The sequence below is a fragment of the Sinocyclocheilus anshuiensis genome, unplaced genomic scaffold (assembly GCF_001515605.1).
Source record: "Sinocyclocheilus anshuiensis isolate Anshui unplaced genomic scaffold, SAMN03320099.WGS_v1.1 scaffold152, whole genome shotgun sequence".
Taxonomy (NCBI): domain Eukaryota; kingdom Metazoa; phylum Chordata; class Actinopteri; order Cypriniformes; family Cyprinidae; genus Sinocyclocheilus; species Sinocyclocheilus anshuiensis.
Window position 1 is genome coordinate 3,342,241 of NW_015555781.1, and position 24,126 is coordinate 3,366,366.

The following is a 24,126-nucleotide window of genomic DNA, read 5'->3' on the forward strand; positions in this document are numbered from 1 at the left end:
TTTAAAAAACATTAAAAATCATTCTGATCCCAAACTTTTGACTGGTATAGTATAGTATATATATATAGAGTGCCTTCTGAGCATCTTATTTGCAATGTATTGTGAACTGCTTGTAATTGCAGCTTTATTTCATGATTTTGAAACATTATATCATGCTATTGGGATTTTTTTAATCTCATATTTGATTTATTATGTCTCATTATCTAAACATTAACTCTCATTCGCAGGACCATAATCCATCCTGGATGTGAACAGAGGCAGCATGCACTTGCAGTGCAAGTTGACTTCAACAGAACAGCGTAAACACTGTAGGGAATTACAACGTTGGTTGAATTTAAATAATTTTCCTAGAATTGGAATTGAGGTATGAGGGTGTTAAAGGTGCAATAGGGGATTGTCTTCAGAAGCAGTTTTTGTTATGCTGGTTGAAAGTCTCTTCACATCCCGATAGCAATCATTAAAGGTTTAGTTCACCCAAAAATGAAAATTCTGTCATTAATTACTCACCCTCATGTCGTTTCAAACCCGTAAGACCTCCGTTCATCTTCGGAACACAAATTAAGATATTTTTGATAAATCTGAGAGCTGTCTGACCCTGCATAGATCAAACAAAAAAAAAAAGTCTTTATTCAACAATTCGTCTCCTCCGCATCACCCTGGTGCCATTTTGGGGAATATCCACTGGATGTAAATAGAGTATGCTATTCTGTGTCAACTGCGTCACGCGGATATGTTGTTTTCATTCAAATCAAAGCGCAAACAATGTATGAAATAGATCTGGCGTGACGCAGCTGACACAGAACAGCATAAGTTGTTTACGTCCAGCTGATATTCTCCAAAATGGCGCTACAGATTGGGTGAACTAACACTTTAAGTTAAGTGGTCTAAATTTATATTTTCTGTGGAAGGCTAGGACCAAGAAATGTTCGTCCAATCAAAACGCTCAGTCCGAGCGATTTGATTGGCTTTCCTACCTGCTTGTCAACATATGTATTTGCATACCTCTGCGCACTCTGTTCGCGCAGACAGGATACGTCATCAGCACGTTCATGTACGCTCTGCAGACAGAGCGACAATGGCAGGCAAACGTCAACAACCTGACCTTCCTTCCTGGTATTGTAGTACTTTTACTAACTGTGCTATAAAGTTTTCTCACCGGTGAATGACACATGATGTATTGTAGTAATGTTGTCTTTGGTCATCTGGTCTGTCAGCGTATATGCGTTCAGAAGGCATGGCTTTGGACAGCGATTTGCAGGGAGGGTGGGACGTTCGCTTTCAGTGCTATCAGGCTAAAGTTAGCATTTTCCGAGATCTCCAACTGCACCCATCTCCTACTGGAGTCTAACAGCCTCAGGGAAAATGTTTCAGAGTCTAATAGAGTTAGTCTGTGTACTATAATATCATTTTTGAGATTGTGGGAGAGTGAAAAGTTTACAGGAGGTGGCATTTATTGTACCGTAGAAATTGTGTATGCAATATTTGTAGTATAGGTCATTATAACAATTATTTTCTGTATATGTAATGAGATTGGATATTGTAAATTAAAAATCATTATGCTATACATGTTTATTCCCATCATGACAGTTATTGCAGATATGAATGTATAATACAAAACATAATAGTCTCTCGTCTCTGCCAGACAGATTTTTGATATATTGTCAAAAGCAATTAGCTTGTGAGCCATGCAATGAGGAAGAATTACTTGGACACACTTCAAGGTCTTAATTTTATGAATACAATCAGTGTAAACTGATCTTCCTTGAATGCTATTATAAGATTAAAAACAAGGGCTGTGTTCCGAATGGAATACTAGCACACTGAATACTGTACATTATGCACTGTATTTTGCTATATTTTTAAATAGTAAATTAAACAGTATTATTTCACAATGTTCGTTATTTTGCATGTAATTAAGCAGTTGAGTTCTTGAAAATAAAATGGCTTATTGTGAATTTTTGTTTTTAAATTGCATAGAAGTATAATTACATTTATATTTACATTTGGCAGTCTAAATAATTTTCAAGAAAGAGATGCTAAAAATTATTATTATAAAAGTTAACTAAAACCATAAAAAATTAACTAAAAAAAATTTCATATATTTTATTTCAGCTAGTTGCCAAAGCAACATTTCTCATTTGATTTTGTTTAACTTATAAAATATCTAAAACTGAAATAAAAACTAATAAAACCTAAAAATCTAAAACTAATATAAATGGCAGAAACACACAACAAAATTAGCAAAACTTTAACTAAAATTAAAATAAAAACAGAACATCTAAAAATAAAAACGAATTAAAAATATAAAAATACAACTACAGTATCTCAATGATACTAAAATAACACTGGATATTACTTGTGGTTCAACCATCAAATAGCAGGTCAAGTGAAGCACATTGCATTGTGGGATACAGTACTTCATGCAGTAAGGTCAGTTGTCCACTGCTGTCACGAATCCTGTCCATTAACTTCCGTCTGCTTGCCACCAGAGGTCGCCCTCCCTTTATATTGACTCTCACACCACACAGACTGTTACACATCACCCTGGACTACATTTCCCATGCTCCATTGCACTAATCACAAGCTCACCTGAAACCAATCACACACAGCTGCTACCAATAACACACACTATATAAATCAGTTTCACACCACCATTCAACGCCGAGTATTGTTCAGCATTTATCACTCACCTAGGGATAGCTACTTTACGGAGCCCTTCCAAGTTCATGAGTCTAGCCTTGTTCATAGTCTGTTTTCCCGTGTCTTGATCCTAGCCTGTTATCTCGTCCTGTCTGATTTCTGCCTGCCCTGAAGTTTATAGCCTGTCTTGGATTTACCCTTTGCCTTGCTGATTCGGACTGTGTTTGCACCTCGATTGGATTATTGCTTGTTTTGGATTCCTCTTTTGTCTTGCCCTCTACATATCTGTTTGCTGGTGTCTGACTCTTGCCTGTAAATAAAAGCTTGCATATGGATCTGCATACCTCTCGTCTCATCGGCTCCGTTACAACTGCTTGTTTTGGCAAATGCAGTAGGTAATCCGGTTATCCTATTCGTATAGATCATTCTAGTATACTTAATCCTGCAGCAATAGTATGAGTAGTATTCAGTATGAAACACAGGCAAAAAAAATTACAAACAAAGTAAAAGTAAAAAAGAAAGAAAGATGGAATCCACTGGGACACGGGGAATTTATATATTCACTATCCTTCACATGGCAGATATATGAGCCAGAACAATAACATTCTTTCGATTACATCATTTTCCGAATCACAAGAATTATTAACTTATTCAATTAGAGTCTGGAATTGAGATCGGCCTGATCTTCCATCTGTTAGCAGACATTACGGATGAACTAATAAACCTGGTTCAATGAAAACAGATTAGAAATAATATTATTATAAAATGTGATAACCCCACTATAATGTGTCCTACAGCAATGAAAGAATAATATATGCAGAGTAAACATATGGCTAGTGAAAATCAGAGCAGATATGTGAATAATGAAAATCAATATAACGTAACACGATGGACCGTATAACTCCTGAAAGACTATGAACTGATGTGTCCTTTGATGTGACTGCTGCACCATCTTAATTAAAATCTCAAAATTATAATTCTGCCTGGGATTTTTATGGCAGAGCGGAGTAATGAATGGCACTTATGCCTTTGACCTCCTGTCTAATGCATCTACCACAGTGAATCAGGCAGCTCATTCTAATGAGTTCACCGTGACAGCCTCTTCTCTTTCTCATTTATTGAATGTTACTCAATAGTAAGTTTTGCACCAGCATTTTGATTGTAAAAATACCATTCATTTGTTTTAGCCTATAGTATCTTACAATGATTCTCCCTAATAAATGCACATATAGTCATTTTGGTTACACAGACTACATTTACTCAATGTCATGAGAAAAAAAATCCATGTTGTATATTAGAGTATTTACAGTTTAAAGTATATACACCGTAAATACATGATTTGAGATCTACCTATCCACTCAAAGGCTTTCAGTTGCCAAGAGAGCTTTTGGTTTTCAGCCATATAAATGCAAATGGCAGTAGGAAAGTCTTGGATTAAGGTTTACTCTGGGCATTCAATTAAGGAAAGAGCCTGTAAAAACTGATGCTGTTTTTGTCATCTGTACTGTGTGACTTTGAAAACCTCTGAAAAAATAATCCTGACAGCAACACAAGTCCATAAGATGAATCATCACACTTTGTAATGCTGCAAAATGAATCTTATCTAAAGGCAGTGGCCTATAGACATCCCTAAAACAGTTACTCAAATTTGCAACAATGAATTCAGTGACTAAAAGCAGGATGTTGGTCTGTTGCTCAGAGAAGATGATCTGCATGTAAAGATAAATGCCAATGTTCACATTATAAAAACTGTACTGACCACTAACATGCTTTACCACCAGAAAGATGACGTGTTTTGATGCATTTACCTCATACCTGTTTTACCAACAAGTCTGTGTATGTGACTGAACGCAAGCACTACATTGAAACCTTAAACTGGATGATGACATCACTGAATCATCAATGAACTGACTTTAGCTGGAAAAATGACTCTGTTATTGTCCTCTTGCATTATTGACAAACTTTTTTCCTGTTGACTCTGTAAAGCTGCTTTGACACAATCAGTATTGTATAAAGCGCAATACAAATAAAGGTGACTTTGACTTGACTCAACTTAAAATATCTAAGAAATAAAAAAGCAAAAATGATAGAATAGTATAGAATTTTTGAATACTTTTCTTATGGAAATTTCCATTTCCAGAGTTTTTTCCCCCTTCTTTCTTTTTTTCTGTTTGTTCATTTGATGCTATTATGAATAGCTGAAAACACTGTGATCCTCTATATATGTATATTATATGTTATATATTACTGTTCAAATGTAGCAAATGTCTTATATGTACTTATATGTAGCAAATGTCTCCCTCCAGTGGTACCAGCGTATAAAATTAAAAAATATGAAGAAATAATAATAATTTAATAATATTATCTGCCTTTTAGATGCAGAGATCGTTTTTATACTGAATAGTTTAATTACCAAATGCCCGAAAACGTAGCCTACTAGTATTTCATTAGCGTATTTGCTTTTGTGTAGGCCTATATAGAACTTTGCTAAAAGTAATAGGATATTAAACATGTAAAACAGATTGTTTTTATGTTTCTTTATATTTATAGCTGTCAATGCCAAACAGCATGTATTTCCCATAGATTGTGGTATTTAATGAGAAGTGAATGTAAAGAGTGTTTCTAGCGGATACCCGGCGGTCACGTGATCTCTACACCCCGCACGCCTCCAGTTTGCTCGTTGACGTCACTCCAAACAGCAGTAGAACTAAATATGATGGAAGACATAGATGAATGTAATGGGAAAATATGTAAAGTATTGTATGATGTAACTAATAATATTATAGGAAAAAAGAGGAAAGCAGTTCCTTGGTAGACAGAACAATGTAGTAATGCGGTATAATAGGAATAAAGCATTCAGAAAAATCAAAAAGACTTAATTTATTTGAAGATTTTATTAAATATAAGAAAGCGCAAGCTGAAGTAAGAAGAATAGTCCGAGCAGCTAAAAAGAAGTACTGGAGAGATTGGTGTAATTCAATAGGAGAAGATATTGACATAAGTGAAGTATGGGGATCAATTAGGAAAATGGGAGGAATTTATAGAAATCAAACTCTTCCAGTTTTAAAAAGCAATATGGAAAAGAGGACGTAATATTGCATTTGTGTCTCAAAGATTACAAAAAGCAGTAGATAAAGTGGAGGTATGGGCAAATAATTGGAGCTTCAGATTATCTGTGGCTAAAACACAAGTTATATGTTTCACAAAAGGGAAAAATGTTCCAACGGTTAAGTTGAAGTTGTACAAACAGGAGCTTGAGCAAGTCTCAGTAGTTAAATATCTCGGTGTTTGGATGGAATCTAGATTGACATTTGCAATGCACATTAAAAAACTGATTAAGCATTGTAAAACAGGAGTAAATATTTTATGATGTCTATCTGGGGTAGAATGGGGAGCTTGTAGATTGTCATTGAAAAGAATTTATTGTACATTAATCAGACCAAGTTTAGATTATGGAAGTATTATTTACGGATTTGCATCTAAAACCACACTCAAAAAGATTGAAACTATACAGAATCAAGCTCTTAGAATATGTTGTGGTGCGTTCAAAACATCTCCCATTGCAGCCATGCAGGTAGAAGTTGGGGAAGCTCCTTTATTCCTTCGTAGGTATAAATTAAGAATGAATTATTGGGTTAATCTAAAAGGACATAAAGAGAGTCATCCAGTAAAGGGTGTGATATGTTATGTAATGATTCAACATTTATCAGATAGATCTTTAAAATTTATTTTAAATCATTTTAACAAGATATGGAATGCAGGAAATATTCCTTCTTTGTGGAAACATGGAATAATAGTACCAGTAGGCAAACCTGGAAAGGACAAATCCAATCCAATTAATTATAGGCCAATTGCATTAACTTCTAATTTATGTAAACTGATGGAAAAAATGATCATACATAGACTAAATTATATATTGGAAATAAAAGGTCTTATATCGCCATATCAGAGTGGATTTAGGGCTGGTCGGAATACAATGGATGCTGTTTTAAGCCTAGAAGCCGATATCAGGAAAGCTCAGACAAATAAAGAAGTATTGGTGGGGGTTTTATTTGATATTGAGAAAGCCTATGATATGCTTTGGAAAGAGGGACTTTTAATAAAACTTAAATGTATGGGAATTGGAGGAAAGTTATATAATTGGATTATGGATTTCCTTCTTGAAAGAACAATACAGGTTAGGGTAGGAGTAGAGTATTCTGAGACATACACAATAGACAATGGAACTCCTCAAGGAAGTGTATGCAGACCAATATTTTTTAATATTATGATTAATGATATTTTTAGTAATTTTAAAGGTGATATTGGAAGGGCATTATTTGCTGATGACGGGGCAATATGGAAAAGAGGACGTAATATTGCATGTGTGTCTCAAAGATTACAAAAAGCAGTAGATAAAGTGGAGGTATGGGCAAATAATTGGAGCTTCAGATTATCTGTGGCTAAAACACAAGTTATATGTTTCACAAAAGGGAAAAATGTACCAAAGGTTAAGTTGAAGTTGTACAAACAGGAGCTGGAGCAAGTCTCAGTAGTTAAATATCTCGGTGCTTGGATGGAATCTAGATTGACATTTGCAATGCACATTAAAAAACTGATTAAGAAATGTAAAACAGGAGTAAATATCTTACGATGTCTATCTGGGGTAGAATGGGGAGCTTGTAGATTGTCATTGAAAAGAATTTATTGTACATTAATCAGACCAAGTTTAGATTATGGAAGTATTATTTACGGATTTGCATCTAAAACCACACTCAAAAAGATTGAAACTATACAGAATCAAGCTCTTAGAATATGTTGTGGTGCGTTCAAAACATCTCCCATTGCAGCCATACAGGTAGAAGTTGGGGAAGCTCCTTTATTCCTTCGTAGGTATAAATTAAGAATGAATTATTGGGTTAATCTAAAAGGACATAAAGAGAGTCATCCAGTAAAGGGTGTGATTGAAGAATGCTGGGAGCATGGAAACAAAAATATTAAAAGCTTTGGATGGATTGCTAAAAGGGAAGCACAAGTTGTTGGTATTGCAGACTGTGATGTTAGCCCTACTGTGATATTATCCAGTATACCACGGTGATCGGGAAAATGGAATTTGTTTCATTTATGGCTGAAGTGGTAAATTGTTCTGCTCAAACAGAAAGCAGAACGGAGAGAATTAAAATCATAATAAGGGCAGCTGAGAGATACTTGAATGTAGCAGGTGTAACGTTGGAAAAAATAAATGACATGCTAAAGACTCAATCTAGTACTCAAACAACATGTGGAAGTACATAATAATAATAATGCTTTTAACGATTCTGCAATGGAATGCCAGAAGTCTTATAGCAAATGGTCCAGAATTTAAAAAGTTTATAGATCTTTTAAATAAGAAACCAAACATAATTTGTGTACAAGAAACATGGTTAAAACCTAAATTAAATTTTGTTCTGCAAGGATATAATATTGTAAGAAAGGATAGAAAGACAGGTAATGGAGGTGGGGTGGCCACTTTTATAACAAATGAATTAGAATACAGAGTCATTAATGAGATTGAAGAACATGAAGTGGTGGTTATAGATGTATATGCAGAGAAACAAAATATCAGAATAATAAATTATTATAATCCTTGTCATAGATTAAGTAAAGATTTAGAAAAGGTTATTGGGTTAGGAAATCATAAAATAATTTGGTGTGGAGATTTTAATGCACATAGCACTTTATGGGGAAGCAGTAATGATGATCATAATGGGGATGTTGTAGAAGAAATAATAGACCGTAATGGGTTAGTATGTTTAAATGATGGTAGAAACACAAGAATAGATTTGGTACGTGGTATTGGGTCAGCTATAGATTTAACATTGGTTTCTGAAGATATAGCAAGTAAATGTGTATGGGATGTTTGGGAAGATAATAATATGGGTAGTGATCACTATATCATTTTATGTAAGGTTGGGCTGAGTGTAATGGAACATAATGTGATTTTAGCTCCAAGATGGAGATTTAATAAAGCAAACTGGGAAGCATATACATATTTAAGTGAGGTAGAACTAACAGCAGAAGTAAATATGATGGAAGACATAGATGAATGTAATGGGAAAATATGTAAAGTATTGTATGATGTAACTAATAATATTATAGGAAAAAAGGGACAATGTAAAAAGAGGAAAGCAGTTCCTTGGTGGACAGAACAATGTAGCAATGCGGTACATAATAGGAATAAAGCATTCAGAAAAATCAAAAAGACTAATTTATTTGAAGATTTTATTAAATATAAGAAAGCGCAAGCTGAAGTAAGAAGAATAGTCCGAGCAGCTAAAAAGAAGTACTGGAGAGATTGGTGTAATTCAATAGGAGAAGATATTGACATAAGTGAAGTATGGGGATCAATTAGGAAAATGGGAGGAATTTATAGAAATCAAACTCTTCCAGTTTTAAAAACTGATGAAGGAAGAATAGCTGTGTCAGATAATGAAAAAGCTGAAATGCTGGGTAAAGTATTTGTTAAAGTCCATAGTGATGATAATGTTTCAGAGGATATTAAAAAGTGTAGAATCCAGAACAAGAATCAGCACCCAGATGTGATGATGAAAAGAAGTTCTTCTGGAGACACTTTAGACGCAGAATTTACTATGTATGAATTAAAGATGGCTCTAGGGGGAGTTAAACATACATCTCCTGGAAGAGATGATATATGTTATGTAATGATTCAACATTTATCAGATAGATCCTTAAAAATTATTTTAAATCTTTTTAACAAGGTATGGAATGCAGGAAAGATTCCTTCTTCGTGGAAACATGGAATAATAGTACCAGTAGGCAAACCTGGAAAGGACAAATCCAATCCAATTAATTATAGGCCAATTGCATTAACTTCTAATTTATGTAAACTGATGGAAAAAATGATCATACATAGACTAAATTATATATTGGAAATAAAAGGTCTTATATCGCCATATCAGAGTGGATTTAGGGCTGGTCGGAATACAATGGATGCTGTTTTAAGCCTAGAAGCCGATATCAGGAAAGCTCAGACAAATAAAGAAGTATTGGTGGGGGTTTTATTTGATATTGAGAAAGCCTATGATATGCTTTGGAAAAAGGGACTTTTAATAAAACTTAAATGTATGAGAATTGGAGGAAAGTTATATAACTGGATTATGGATTTCCTTCTTGAAAGAACAATACAGGTTAGGAGTAGAGTATTCTGAGACATACACAATAGACAGTGGAACTCCTCAAGGAAGTGTATGCAGCCCAATATTTTTTAATATTATGATTAATGATATTTTTAGTAATTTTAAAGGTGATATTGGAAGGGCATTATTTGCTGATGATGGGGCAATATGGAAAAGAGGACGTAATATTGCATGTGTGTCTCAAAGATTACAAAAAGCAGTAGATAAAGTGGAGGTATGGGCAAATAATTGGAGCTTCAGATTATCTGTGGCTAAAACACAAGTTATATGTTTCACAAAAGGGAAAAATGTTCCAACGGTTAAGTTGAAGTTGTACAAACAGGAGCTTGAGCAAGTCTCAGTAGTTAAATATCTCGGTGTTTGGATGGAATCTAGATTGACATTTGCAATGCACATTAAAAAACTGATTAAGAAATGTAAAACAGGAGTAAATATCTTACGATGTCTATCTGGGGTAGAATGGGGAGCTTGTAGATTGTCATTGAAAAGAATTTATTGTACATTAATCAGACCAAGTTTAGATTATGGAAGTATTATTTACGGATTTGCATCTAAAACCACACTCAAAAAGATTGAAACTATACAGAATCAAGCTCTTAGAATATGTTGTGGTGCGTTCAAAACATCTCCCATTGCAGCCATGCAGGTAGAAGTTGGGGAAGCTCCTTTATTCCTTCGTAGGTATAAATTAAGAATGAATTATTGGGTTAATCTAAAAGGACATAAAGAGAGTCATCCAGTAAAGGGTGTGATTGAAGAATGCTGGGAGCATGGAAACAAAAATATTAAAAGCTTTGGATGGATTGCTAAAAGGGAAGCACAAGTTGTTGGTATTGCAGACTGTGATGTTAACCCTACTGTGATATTATCCAGTATACCACCATGGATTTTTCCTTTGCCAATAGTCGATTTTCAAATACAAATAAAATTTAAGAATGAGAAAGAAACCATTAAGAACATTATTGCACAGCAGTATTTAGATCAGACTTATCCATCGTGGTTACATATATATACTGATGGTTCTAAAGACCCTATCTCTAAATCTAATTAAGGAAGTAAGAAACATGGGTGTTGAATCATTTAATTTGTCAAGCTTTTTGAAAGAGCATGCAGAACAAGGTCAAATATATAGTGCTATTGTTAAATACATTAAAGAAATAGGATTAATCAGGAGAATCCCTCCATTTCACTCCCAGCGTGCCCCGCTGCGGCCATCATCTTGAAGTTCAGAGCAAGATGGCGGATAAACCAGGTACGGTTCAATGGGACATGCGTAGTTGAATATATTTCACTGTTGGATGGGAAGGCTTTACAGAAAGCGCATTCTTTTATTTATTTCTGCATCTGAAGGCATGAATGTAGTGAATGTTCATGTTGTCGTTTGTGCGCAGTGCGGCTCAAGGCCTCGATGCGGGCAGACGCGAGTCGTGTCAAGGACTTTCAGTAACATTGGCCGCACTGGCTTTCCGATTACAGTCATGACTGAATATCATCTTCAGTACATGCAAATTCTTCCGTAGTGTTTTGTGAGATATTCGAGATAGTGAAGCGTGCTGGTTAGTTAATGACATAAAACATAAGTCTAGAGCCTGACAGCGTCCATTCACGAGTAATAATAACTCTTTTATAGCAACCGAGTTTAATTTTGTAGGTTAATATTGTCATTATGCTGAAAGTCTCCAGGATAAGACCAAATAATTATAGTAACTATAAATAAAATAAATATTCTGGCATGGAAGTGTTCTTACAGAAAGTATAGTTCTTCTGTATGTAACATTATACATCATGGTACTGAATAGTTATCAAACAGTACTGTTGTAGTACTATAAATTATTCTATGTCAAAGCAAACAAACAGGGTGCATTTTGTGTCTGTTTGGTCTGATTTGAAACAAGTGCATTTTGCATAAGCTTCAGTGTCGGACTGAAGTGGGACATCCTTTAACCAACGCATACAACTAGTTAGTTCTCAGTTTCATTTGAATGCACAGGAGAACTGGCTTACTGGGATTACCAAATAAAACCCAGTGAAATGTCTGTATTTATAACTGTTTATTTAATGTATTTTTCCCCCCAGTGGCCCTGGCCCAGAAGAGGCTTGTGGACGTCAAGCTCGGAGAACTGCCATCGTGGCTCGGAACAAGAGACTTCACCCCAAATGGACTTCTTGGTAGTGTTCGTGGAGGTAATGACCAGTGTATTTAATATTGCAAAAATATCTTTGATCAGTATTGTATTTGTTTCTGTATTTATTGTAGCTGTTGCATAATCTTTTCCCCAATCAAAACTTCTTTTAGGATATGAGAGATATTACAACAAATACATCAATGTGAAGAAAGGTGGCATTGGTGGAGTTGCCATGTTCCTTGTTGGTTACATTGCTCTGAGCTACCTCTGGGAATACGATCACATCAGTAAGTACAAACTAAATGTATTAAAGAATCGGTAGTAGTGTGTCCTTCACTGTTGTACTGCTGTCTAAATTAAGTGTTACTGAAAACGTGTTTTCTTTGTCCCCCCAACAGAGCACGACAGGTGGAGGAAGTACCACTGAAGCCCACTGGACCACCAGGCCACTCGAATCTTTTGTCTGTAGCAGTATGATCATCACACCTCAGCTTTCTCTGTTTGTGACTGTTGTGACCAAGAATAAAATGACGTTTATTTAATTTTGACTCTTTTATTGAAAGTATACGAAATGTTGGCTGTATGTAGAAGAGCTTGATTAATATTCACATTTCTTGATGAATTAAACATATATGAATTTGATTGGGGTTTAATACAGTTTTTGTATGTCATGACTCGAGCATTAGGATGGTTTTAATACAGATTCAGTGGTCAGTAACACTGCAGCCCAGATTACTAGGGAAAATGGGGGAAGTCTTTATTCAAGCAAAAAGGACCATTCAAAAGCTAAAACCACATGAATATTTGATATTGTGCTACTTGTAATGTTTAGAAATATAGACAAAACACGTCCAAGATAATGGTTTCATAAATCAAGTTAATCTTTATTGTAATAAGTACAACAACACAACAAATCAGTTTCATTTCATATATACATTAAGCATCTTGATAGACTACAAAGTGATGTCCTTTCTGCCTCTCCAATTTCAGATAAACTTGGTTGCTAATTGACAACATTCTCTCTAAAAAGATATTTTCATATATTTCCCTTTAAATTCAACATTGCTTTAAAGTTTAAGGAATCAAGATGCTTGTTGCTCCAATACAAAAGACTTAAGGTTTCATATGAAAGAAATACAAAGATCTATATGAAAACGGTGGTTACTGATCATTGTTTTCAGTGTGTACTGTAACTGAGATGCACTTGGCACATGGACAGTGAGGTAGAGCCACATTTATGTCCCTCAACTAAAGCTTTTGCAGTGAAAAGTTAAAGAAATGGTTCACCCAAATATTAAAATGTACTCACCCTCAGGCCATCCAAGATGTAGATGAGTTTGTGTCTTCATTGGAACAGATTTACAGTAATTTAGCATTACATAACTTGCATGACTAGTAAATGGGTGCCATCAGAATGAGACTCCAAACAGCTGATAAAAACACAATAATCCACATGACTGCAATAGTCCAAAACAATTATAAACAAATATGTCAGTGGATTATGGACTTGTATTTTGGCCGGAACCGATGGTTTAAAGATAAAATGCCTTAATGACAGATTTGTGTTTTTAAAAACATGCTGCTTTTCACTTCACAAGATGGTGATTGATGGAGTCGTGGATTATTTTTATGTTTTTATCAGCGGTTTGGACTCATTCTGATGGCATCCATTTACTGCTGAGGATCCACTGGTGAGCAAGTCATGTAATGCAAAATTTCTATAAATCTGTTCTGATAAAAAAACAAACTCGTCTACATCTTGAATGGCCTGAGGGTGAGTAGATTTTCAGCAACTTTTCATTTTTGGGTGAACTATTTCTTTAATGTACTAGGAATTAAATATCTCACTTTGCAAGTTATAGTCACGTTTATTGGAGATCCTTTTTGTAGAAAACTTTACTGTCCACTCAAAAACGCCAGGTGTCCTTTTGAACATTTGTTTGCATAATGGCCCTTCTCACCACACTGGAAAAAGCAAACAGATACTGAATGTGACCGTACATTTGAAGTATCATCATGCATAAGAGTACTATGTCAAAAGAATTTACTTTCTGCATAAAATCAAATGGTGTCCCACCTTGTAACACGTAACTTGATCCAGTGGACGAGGACCGCGAGGTCCACCCATGCTGTTAGAGTGCAATATCCCAACAGCATTTGGCATTCTCTGGTTGTTGTGGACATTGGTGTTGGTTAACTGGATGAGTGATTGTGATGACCTGTTTGTGGGCTGCGTGTTTTGCTGCTGGAGATTAAAATGAAGATGAAACATTAGTATCAAGGTAAACATTAAACGTGTTTTGAAAAAAAAAAAAAAAAAAAACGGATAAAAAAAGTCCACCAACCTTTTGCTGAGACTGTGCCTGTTGTGGTAATGATAGCTGTTCAGTTGCACCCATAGGGAGTTCAAATCTTGGGCTAGGAATTACAAAAGAATTCATACGGTTATAATTAATGTAGAAATGTTTATTTAAATCAGACATATGAATGTATATGCAGAAATTGCAATCACTGATACTCACTGCATAAATTTGCAAGACTTGCCCTCCGGACAGAAGCCAACAAGGTAATTTACACAGATGACTCTTCTTGTGTGTCTGTGCCTGCAATCCGGACCTAAAGGGAAAGTGAGGAGAAAAGAAAAGAGTTATTTTTTCCTATTACAATCAATTTTTAAATATTTGTTAAGAAATCATGTAATTTAACAAAATTCACTGTAAAATAATGCTGATTTATACAACTACTCTAATTGCAAATACCTGGAAATCTCTGCAAAAGACCTACCATGCTTACAAAAGCCCCTATCATACCATGGGCAATCTTTAATCTTAGATTCTGGGTCAATGTGCAAAAATGGACACTCTTTATTACTGCACTCCCCTGCAAAAACACAAATAAATTATCAACACTATTAACACACATAGACAACAATAGCTAGATAGATAGAAAGATAGATAGATAGATAGATAGGTATTAAAATACTAACCAAATTTAGAGTAGAAATAACATTCAGGCATCTTTGTCATGTCATACTCATGTAAAAATTCACATTGGTCTCCTTTCTTGCATAAACCCCTAAGCCAGTGCTTGCACACCACAGTCTTTTCTCCACTGATGTGTCTGAAAGGACACATTCCACCTGTCAAAAGAGAAAGCTGATCAAATAGTCTGATCAAAGAAATAAATCTGATTTACACATGAAACCCTTAAACAAGTTTTTGTAACACATGCCTTTCACACAGGCAGCTCTCATGAAGAACTCGCACACAGCTGCGCCAGATTCTGAAAAATAATATCATTTTGCATCATTATTAAAAGTCTTCTCTCCTAAACAATACTTATCTAGAAATTCATCGTATATATTGAAAATAATAAATCAGAAACACAATTGTAATTGAACATTTAAAACAAATACTAATCAATGCTCCTGTTAACTTACTATCCATTCCTGGAAATGGCAATGGTTGAGCGCCTAACTGTTGTTCTACAGCAATTTCTAGATCAAACTTGATATGATCGACAGTCGCGATTAATTCCTGCATTTTGGTAGTATATTTTGTATATTTCTACCAGCAGCTGAAACTCTTATCTTTATAACACCTAATCAGAAAACTAAAAGAAGTCTTAATGGCAAACAACTTATCAGTTTGCCGTTGGTCAGGTTTAATTCTAGACGTAAAATGACAAAATAGCGAAAAAGTATGCAGACTTATTAACTGGGTAAACAGTCTTTAATGTAGCTCATGAGTAAATCGGTAAAGATAAAGATAAACATTGTAAATAAACAGTTGATTTTAGAACCGTTCACTTCCACAGCGCTGTTCACGAGTGACCCCTGAACTCCAGGCCGTGCGATCGACTACAATTGCATCGATTTTCTGGGTCCGAGCGAATGCAGGTTTTAAAATGAAGATGAGTAATTTTTTCATATTAATATTACAAAGTGTGTCAACGAACTTCTAGTGATTTGTCGTTAGATTGCAACTTTGAACTTTGATGGCACAAAGAAAATACGACAGGATGGTCATGATCAGTGTGTTGGTTGTTGATTAAAAGGTCTGCTGTAGTTCCTAGCGCCATGTAGCCCTTAACAATTGGACTATAATAAAGCGTGCTGACTGTGGAGTGTCAGAGGGACCTATTGACTAGCTGACCTGAGATTAGGAAAAAAAATACGATAAGCGTATTAAATGAGTCTTATATTTCATAGATGTAAACTACCAACCAGAAGCTTTTTTCTTAAAGAGTTCCAAACTATATCGATTCTATCATGTTCAGGATACCAGGACTCAATAAAACGGAATATTTTTGTGAAATGACAAAGCCTTTTGTGTTTCTACACGTATTTTCTATATAATTTTTAAAAACCTCCGGCTAGCGTATATTGTCTAAAATGAAAAAAAAAAAAAAATGAAAAAAAAAACAAAACAAAACATCGTTTTGAAAAATCAAAACATTATTTTAAATATATTTCTTTACTAATATTCTCGTGTCAGTTAATTTAAAATGATTTAAAACACAACGATTTGCCCAGCTTGTCCTGAACTTAACTATTAATAAAAATAACTATTTTGTATATTTGTAGCTTTCATCCTAATTTCAATTTGATTTATTTCCTAGATGTTCCTTATAGATGGTGAAATTCTGAGTTTCAGTTATACATTTATGTATTTCATTTCATGTATGTAATTAAGCAAAGAAAATAAAGAACATAGCTGACAAATCAGGGAGACTTTATGACTTTTTCATCTTTGTTTTGAAAAATGAAGTGATAATTATGAAAAGGTCAGGATATGGAGATGTACCCTCCTTCCTTCCAAGACAAAGCTTTTTTTCAAACCCATTTCATTTTTCTAACATCAGTTTCATTAAAAGATCTTTCTTAAGCCTGCTAGGGACTGATCTGCAAACTGGTATTTTCCATTGATATTAGGATATTTTTGTTGCCACTCTGCAGTGGGTAGGCAGTCATCAACGCACATGTAAAATAAATAATTCCAAGATTCATACAAAAATAAAAAAAAACAATTTACATACAAAAATCAGATTTGTATTTGTATGGGATGAGATATTTTACCTGATTCCTTTTACCAAAGCATGCTTATAATATATTTCATAAAAGCACACACTCAAAGAAAGAGATACAGTACCCATAATGATTAAGATACATCAGTTTAATGAAAAAAAAAAGCATACAATCAATCATATAATTTGAAAAGATCCAACATCATAATGACGCCTCAATAAATGTATTCAAAATACAAATCAAAGTTCAGTAATTTCAGAAAGTTGTTGCCGTCTTCTTGACTCATCCAGAACATCCTCTGCATCCACAGTGAGTGCACTCAATTATGCGACCCTAAGAAAACAAAAGAATAAATTAGGAACAGTGACATACAGTAAATAATGGGACAGCTTTTAGATGAAAAACAAGACAAAACAAAAAAACGAACATCCGACAGATGTGTAGGACTTTGAATAAATTAAACCACCTGTGATGTAAGGGGTCAAATTGACCCCATCACTTTTTTGGTGAAAAAAAAGAAAAGATTAAACATTATATGCAGAATAATTTTCTGTTGTGTTTTACCTTTTCCTGATGAATCTCTTGCCTCTCATGACAAAATATCTAATGAGTAAGTATAATTTATGCCTTGACAAAAATTTACATTTTATTACTACTGTACTGCATATGAAGGCCAATTTTTGTCCTTTTCAGAATTTCATATGCCTTTATCTACTATTTCATACAATAATGTTTAAAAACACTACACACATTTTTACAAGCATCTATCAATTTTTTGTTGTTGGGTTTCCATATTATATGGGGACTTTCCATAGACATAATTTTTATACTGTACTAACTGTATTTTCATTCCCCTAACCCTCTGCATTTTTACATTTCCAAAAAAAAAAGAGATAAAAGCTTTTTTCCTCATGGGGACCAACTAAATGTCCCCACAATGTCAAAGATTTCAGGTTTTACTCTGGATGATGTGTTTTAATTTGGATGATGCGAGTGATTTAGAGGAACAAATCTCAGAAACTGAGGACAACGTTTTTTTCTATGTAAATGAAACAATGAAATAAATAAATAAAATATAAAAAAAACAAAAAGTCATGCTTTGTCTTAAAAATGTATTTAAAATATTGGGTAGGTAAAGTGTAAGTAAATAAAAATAAATTATATTGTCAATTTGACTAATTTATTGATATATTTAAATATTTGGGGTCAATTTGACCCCACACATTAAAAATATGGTTGAAATTTGCACATAACAGGAGAGTTAAACAGCTTTAACACTGCATAACTTACCACTTCCAGCTTGCCTTTGGGAACTCTGCATATGCAATTTGTTCCAAAGTTTGTGTCACGCGTCTGAATGCACCGCAGACAGCACAGATTCTCATAGCCCTGTTTTTTCCATTTGGCAATCAGATTCTTGTCTGCATAGCCCTCTTTGATGCAATAGTCATAAAGCTCTGCGAATGAAAACAAGTTAACATCTCACATAGAAACAGATGTCGAAATAAAACGAACACAACAAAACTGCACCTCACCACCATACCTCGACTGATGGCCTTTCTCTTGTAGAAAAGGTCGAAAATGTAACGGCTGCGTTGGTGATGAAGTCGGAAGATTGGCCATTGGGACTCAACTTTACGTTTGCCCTCGTGCGGCTCGGTTTCAGCTGTGAAATTAAAGCATCAGTTAACGGCATCGTAGCAAATGCATAATAATCGATAACCAACAGATACATAAAAAGAGCGACAATTAACTAATTTTCTGTTTTAAATTAACAAATCACACATGTGCATATTAATGTTACATTACACTAACATCCACTCCGTTTAATTAAACGTCCGTAATAAACAATCGACTTGTTAGCTTTCTGGCTAACGCTAGTCTGTAGATTGCTGAACGAACCTTCGCGCATTTTCTGGTCCAGCTCGTCAAGAGTCGGCTCTATGAGTTCCCAACCATCTGGAGGTGGTTTCCTACTCCTTTTCACCTTAGGCATGATTTTATTTAAACAATATAAGGTCCTCTCAGTTATTTAGCAAACAGCGAGCCGCTGCAGGAAGAACTTCCCCGACTTCTGTCGCCGAGCGGATGACGTCACGCCAGAGGTCCTTTTACTCTAATTCTTCTCAGCATTATTTTATATGAGATTCCTTGGCTAAAATGGATGGCATTACACCTCGACTCTTTTACGTATCAGCAATGGTTTTATCATGTTGAAACTGTGATGTTATTCTCTCTTCCAGCATATTGCATCAGGCTAGGTGTCTGATCGAGTGCCTGAGTTTAAATATAGGAACATGGACCAGCTGGCTATATGCTAATCGATGACTGTACCTGCTTAATCGTGGGATTTTGTATTTGTTTTAGTTACTGTTTCGCCCTCGAGCCAAATAAAACCACGTATTATTAATTACTGCCATTTAGTATCAACAGAGCTGGATACGCGACCTGATATCATATCTGTAACTACCACGCTTTTGTTGGGACTGAGAGTGTGTTTTAGTCGACTGTTTTGTTTTTATATCAAGTCAAGATTAATCTTCATCATGCCTAAAGGAGGTAAGAGATCATTTCGTTGTGGCAGCACACGTTATTTATTTATTTCCTTTATTACAATTATCAACAAGTATACAAAAATATACAACCCTAGTAACAACAAAATCACAAAACAAAAAGAAATAAAGAACAAAAACAACAACAAACATACAGGGCCAGGGGTAATATAGATTACATTATATAAAAGTAAAGGTGCCTCAAAAGGCACGGCAGCACACGTCATGATCTCGTGCTCGTTTACACACTGTCGTCATAGTCTGTTCTGATGATTGACGTCATTGTACTTGTAAACAAAATATTACGTGTTAACAGGATATTTCCATTGAGAACAATATTATTAGAAAGTGGTTTCCCATGTGATATTTTTTTTTTTTTATTGTTTATTTTAGGGAAAAAAGGTGGCCATAAAGGTCGCATGAGAACCTACACAAGTCCTGAAGAAATAGATGCTCAAATGAAAGCAGAAAAAGAGCGAAAAAAGGTAAGCTGTATTACAAATTCAGACGGAAATATGAAAAATCTTAAGTGATATGGGTAAGAATGAGGTTGACACTGAAAGCAAGCATTAACATTTACGCAAAAGAGATGAAACAGTCGACATGAAATGGAAATTCACTCTTCTGTCTAATTTCATATTATTGATCCCACTGTCAATAATTCATTCGTGTATATGTTTAATTTCTTTAAAAAAAATGGTAATAAGATTTTTAATCAAACTAATCATAACTCAATGGTCCAGTGAAACAACACTTCTCTCTGGTGAGGTTAGGCAGACGTCTCCAGTCATTTAGTTGACTTAAACCCGTCCCTTTCTTACAATCAGCTGCTCACATTCAGCTTGGTCTCCATTCAGTCAATAACTGATGGATAGAACCAAGTCCTGTCACTACATTTTATTTTTTCAATAATCTGTTTTACTCAGATCACATCACCGTACGGAAGCTCTGTCGCTACTTCCATTACATCAAAACTTTATAGAACAGCAGTCTAAGCACAGCAGAAGATGATTGATTCACAAGAGCTCCACTCACTGCAACCACTTTCTGATTCAGTGCCCATCTGCAAGTCAAATTGGCTAAACAAATTCATTGTTGCATGTAGTAATGGTTTATTTTACATTGTAGAACGAAGAAGAAGAAGGTGCAGCAGTGAATGACAACCAGAGCGAGGACAAACTGACAGCATCAGGTTCAGAGGACAGTGACGATGAGGGCTCTCACGTAAGTTTTCTCTCAGATTGATGACAAGTCCATGTTCCTGCAGAGCTATCCACCTACTTATAGAGCCTCTTGCAGATTTATTTATCAGAGACGACCGTGGCAGGACATAGACATTCAGCCAGATTGTCAGACACGCTCTTACTCAGTCTAATTAATGTGGAATCTTATTGGGTGGAGCAGAGCATTGCTCTTTGATTAATCACTGTGTTTGGAATGTAGGAATTATATATATGGAATGTCACAGTCACTGTCGTCAAATGGAGGAAGTTTGGTTGGCGATACTTTAGCAGATGTTGTATCAAATAATTTGGTGCAGTTTTAGTAGGAGCTTTTGCATGAATGCACTAATGCCAATATGAAAACAAACTGATCTCTTGTCTCCATCAGTTTAATTTGAATATTATATACTTTTTTAGTATGTATTAATATTTTAAGTATTAACATTTTTAAGTTTATATTTTAATTTAAAACCGTTTGTTTTAGTAATTTTGTTATGTGCTTTTGTAATTTTTAGTATTTTTGTATTTCTGTTTAGCTTCTCTTTTTTTTTTCTTCCAGTTTTAGTAATTGTAGTACTTCAGCTTTTTCATCTTAAAGGAGTAGTTCACTTCCAGAATAAAAATTTCCTGATAATTTACTCACCCCCATGTCATACAAGATGTTCATGTCTTTCTGTCTTCAGTCGCAAAGAAATTAAGGTTTTTGAGGAAAACATTCCAGGATTTTTCTCCATATAATGGACTTCAGTGGTGGTGAACGGGTTGAAGGTCAAATTGCAGTTTCAATGCAGCTTCAAAGGGCTCTACACGATCCCAGCCGAGGAATAAAGGTCTTATCTAGAGAAACGATCAGTCATTTTCTTAAAAAACAAAAATGTACATAGTTTTTAACCACAAATGCTCGTCTTGCACCAGCTACACGATGCGTGTCCACAGATCATGCATGACGTATTCACGTTGGAAAGGTCACGCGCGGTTAGCTCTTCGTCTGTGTACTCCAGTTCAAAAAGGTTGGGTAGGGCAAAAAACTCCATCTCATTTTCTCCTCCAACTTCAAAATCATCTGACATCGTTGTTTTACCTTTTTTTTTTTTGTAAAGGGCATTTGACTTTCTTTGCACGCTCGCTTTGTAAACACTGGGCCGGTACTTCTGCCTACTTTCCAAAGTGACTATGTAATGAATGAAGTCGAGCTGGTGCAAGATGAGCATTTTTATGGTTAAAAAGTATATAAATTATTATTTTTTTTAAGAAAATGGCCGATCGTTTCACTAGATAAGACCCTTATTCCTCGGCTGGGATCGTGTAGAGCCCTTTGAAGCTGCACTGAAACTGCAGTTTGACCTTCAACCCGTTGACCACCACTGAAGTCTAAATCTATTACCACTGAAGAAAGACATGAACATCTTGGGGGTGAGTAAATTATCAGGATATAATAAAGTTTTATAAAGTTATTGTCTCTCAAAAGAAAGAGTCGACTCTGAATCATTGAAACGAGTCGTTTTTAAAAGAATCCCAAGCCGTTTCATGTTGACGTCAACATGAAACATTAGCATATTGCTCGCCCACTTGTTGGTCTTTTCGCGTTGGTCTGAATGAAAATGCAAATTCATTCTTTGCCACTAGGTGCTGTACACAAAGCAGCACTGCACTCACAAACGCTGCTTTATCAGGCATTACAGGCATGATGAAATGAAAATGAGACCAAACAGACTAATCACTTCAGATTAGCGTCAGACAAAGGAGGGGTTTGGAAAAATGATTCATTGAGCGATTAGTTTGGGAGTCGTTGAGCAAGTAAGGTAAAAATAAATGCATATTATAAGACAATGAAAGTGTTTTTGACCTTGCATGCATGTCAGCCTGTTATTGTTGACTCCCAAAACCAAAATATGAACCTTTCATTACCCATAATAGGGGCACTTTAATATTTTATGTTTCTTTTAGCTTTATTTCAATTAATGCAAATGATTGTAATAGTTTTAGTTAACAGTTACCAACACTGATCTCCATTTTGTCACAGAAAAAGAAGGGTGTTGAGGGTTTGATAGAGATTGAAAATCCTAATCGAGCCGCCCAAAAATCAAAGAAAGTCACAGACATAGAACTCGAGGGTCCCAGACAGCTTTCCAGAAGAGAAAGGTAAGAGACACTGGGGTGAGTGAAGCTAACAACATTTTCTTCAAGCTACTTAATACCCTCTCATTATGTATCATCATTTAATGTCACATATTTTGTTATTTGTAGACATCTAGACTTGTGAATCTGTTCCCTTTCAGCTCTTTCAATATACTGCTTTCCATATTTCAGAGAAGAGATTGAAAAGCAAAAGGCCAAGGAGAGGTATATGAAAATGCATTTAGCAGGAAAGACAGATCAAGCTAAAGCTGACCTCGCTCGACTCGCCATTATTAGAAAGCAACGCGAGGATGCTGCACGGAAAAAAGAAGAGGAACGTAAAGGTAAATTGGCAGCATTTGTTAATGTTGTAGACTAGAGCAACTTGTGAAAATGTCTCGATGTAAATTAGAGATTTATTATTGTTTTCTTCTTTGTCATTGTAGCAAAGGAAGCAGTGCAGGTGGCGGCAGCAGCGACTAAAGGACTGCATACGTTGTCTCTCAAATAATCCAGAGTGGATTCTTAGAGGTTTTGAAGCATTTGTGGACAGTATATGATTATACTGACAATGTTATTTTTGAAGACAAATCAAAAGATAATGTGGTATGCTATAACACAACGTTCCATTGAAAAGGAATATTTTAGAGTACATTAACCCAGAAAGTAGGCATTTCATTGTCCAAATACAATGCCTTTGTGAGAGCCCTGATGCTTTCACACTTAAACCTTAATGCTTGCTTTCACTCAGTGATATTAGGAATACATATTTATTAATATATTTACACATTGCCACATGTAACTGAGTCAACTTTGCAATCTCAGTTTAAAGGATTATAGTAAGAATAGAAATGTAATAATCTGTCCTCAGTTGTAAAGGACCTGGTGTTATTTAGAATGATTGTCTGATGGTATTCTCTTCTACAAATAATGTAAAGAATAACATACACCAATAAAATGTCAGAACTTTTTTTTTTTTTTTTTTAATTTTATTTGTATTGTTTTATATATCTCAGTAGTGTTCTTGTAACCCTTCTGAGAAACTGTTTAGATTTTTTTTAAGGGGTAGTTTTGTACTTGAATTTATTTATATTCAAAATGTTGTAGTTGTTAAATGTATCGACAGTCTGCATTTATTTTTAGATCATCATTTTATAATGTATAAGAAACATATTGTCAAGTTTATTTTTAGATAGATATTTTTGTATTATTATTATTACATATATTAGTATTATCATTTTGGACACAACCCCATACCCTTGTTCT

At 34.9% G+C, this 24,126-nt stretch overlaps 4 protein-coding genes across 4 annotated transcripts; 2 read left to right on the forward strand and 2 right to left on the reverse strand.

Annotated features, from left to right (window-relative positions):
* The first annotated feature begins 10,975 nt into the window (after positions 1-10,975).
* Positions 10,976-12,483, forward strand: LOC107674607 (ATP synthase subunit f, mitochondrial-like). The gene is made up of 4 exons (XM_016468631.1): positions 10,976-11,067; positions 11,892-11,999; positions 12,112-12,228; positions 12,340-12,483. The coding sequence occupies exons 1-4, from the start codon at positions 11,052-11,054 to the stop codon at positions 12,366-12,368; spliced, it is 270 nt and encodes an 89-aa protein (XP_016324117.1). The 5' UTR covers positions 10,976-11,051; the 3' UTR covers positions 12,369-12,483.
* Positions 12,484-13,712: 1,229 nt separating this feature from the next.
* Positions 13,713-15,800, reverse strand: LOC107674613 (cleavage and polyadenylation specificity factor subunit 4-like). Its single transcript, XM_016468639.1, has 8 exons — positions 15,381-15,800; positions 15,173-15,223; positions 14,928-15,080; positions 14,726-14,821; positions 14,464-14,557; positions 14,287-14,359; positions 14,019-14,186; positions 13,713-13,906 (listed from the first exon to the last, which is right to left on the reverse strand). Exons 1-8 carry the CDS (start codon positions 15,481-15,483, stop codon positions 13,838-13,840), a joined length of 807 nt encoding a protein of 268 aa, XP_016324125.1. The 5' UTR covers positions 15,484-15,800; the 3' UTR covers positions 13,713-13,837.
* A 1,309-nt stretch (positions 15,801-17,109) lies between these two features.
* LOC107674710 (protein BUD31 homolog) lies at positions 17,110-19,056 on the reverse strand. Its single transcript, XM_016468793.1, has 4 exons — positions 18,870-19,056; positions 18,511-18,633; positions 18,258-18,424; positions 17,110-17,300 (listed from the first exon to the last, which is right to left on the reverse strand). Exons 1-4 carry the CDS (start codon positions 18,961-18,963, stop codon positions 17,250-17,252), a joined length of 435 nt encoding a protein of 144 aa, XP_016324279.1. The 5' UTR covers positions 18,964-19,056; the 3' UTR covers positions 17,110-17,249.
* A 181-nt stretch (positions 19,057-19,237) lies between these two features.
* LOC107674709 (28 kDa heat- and acid-stable phosphoprotein-like) lies at positions 19,238-23,827 on the forward strand. The gene is made up of 6 exons (XM_016468792.1): positions 19,238-19,526; positions 19,913-20,004; positions 20,648-20,743; positions 22,766-22,884; positions 23,053-23,204; positions 23,307-23,827. Exons 1-6 carry the CDS (start codon positions 19,514-19,516, stop codon positions 23,369-23,371), a joined length of 537 nt encoding a protein of 178 aa, XP_016324278.1. The 5' UTR covers positions 19,238-19,513; the 3' UTR covers positions 23,372-23,827.
* The last annotated feature ends 299 nt before the right edge of the window (positions 23,828-24,126 follow it).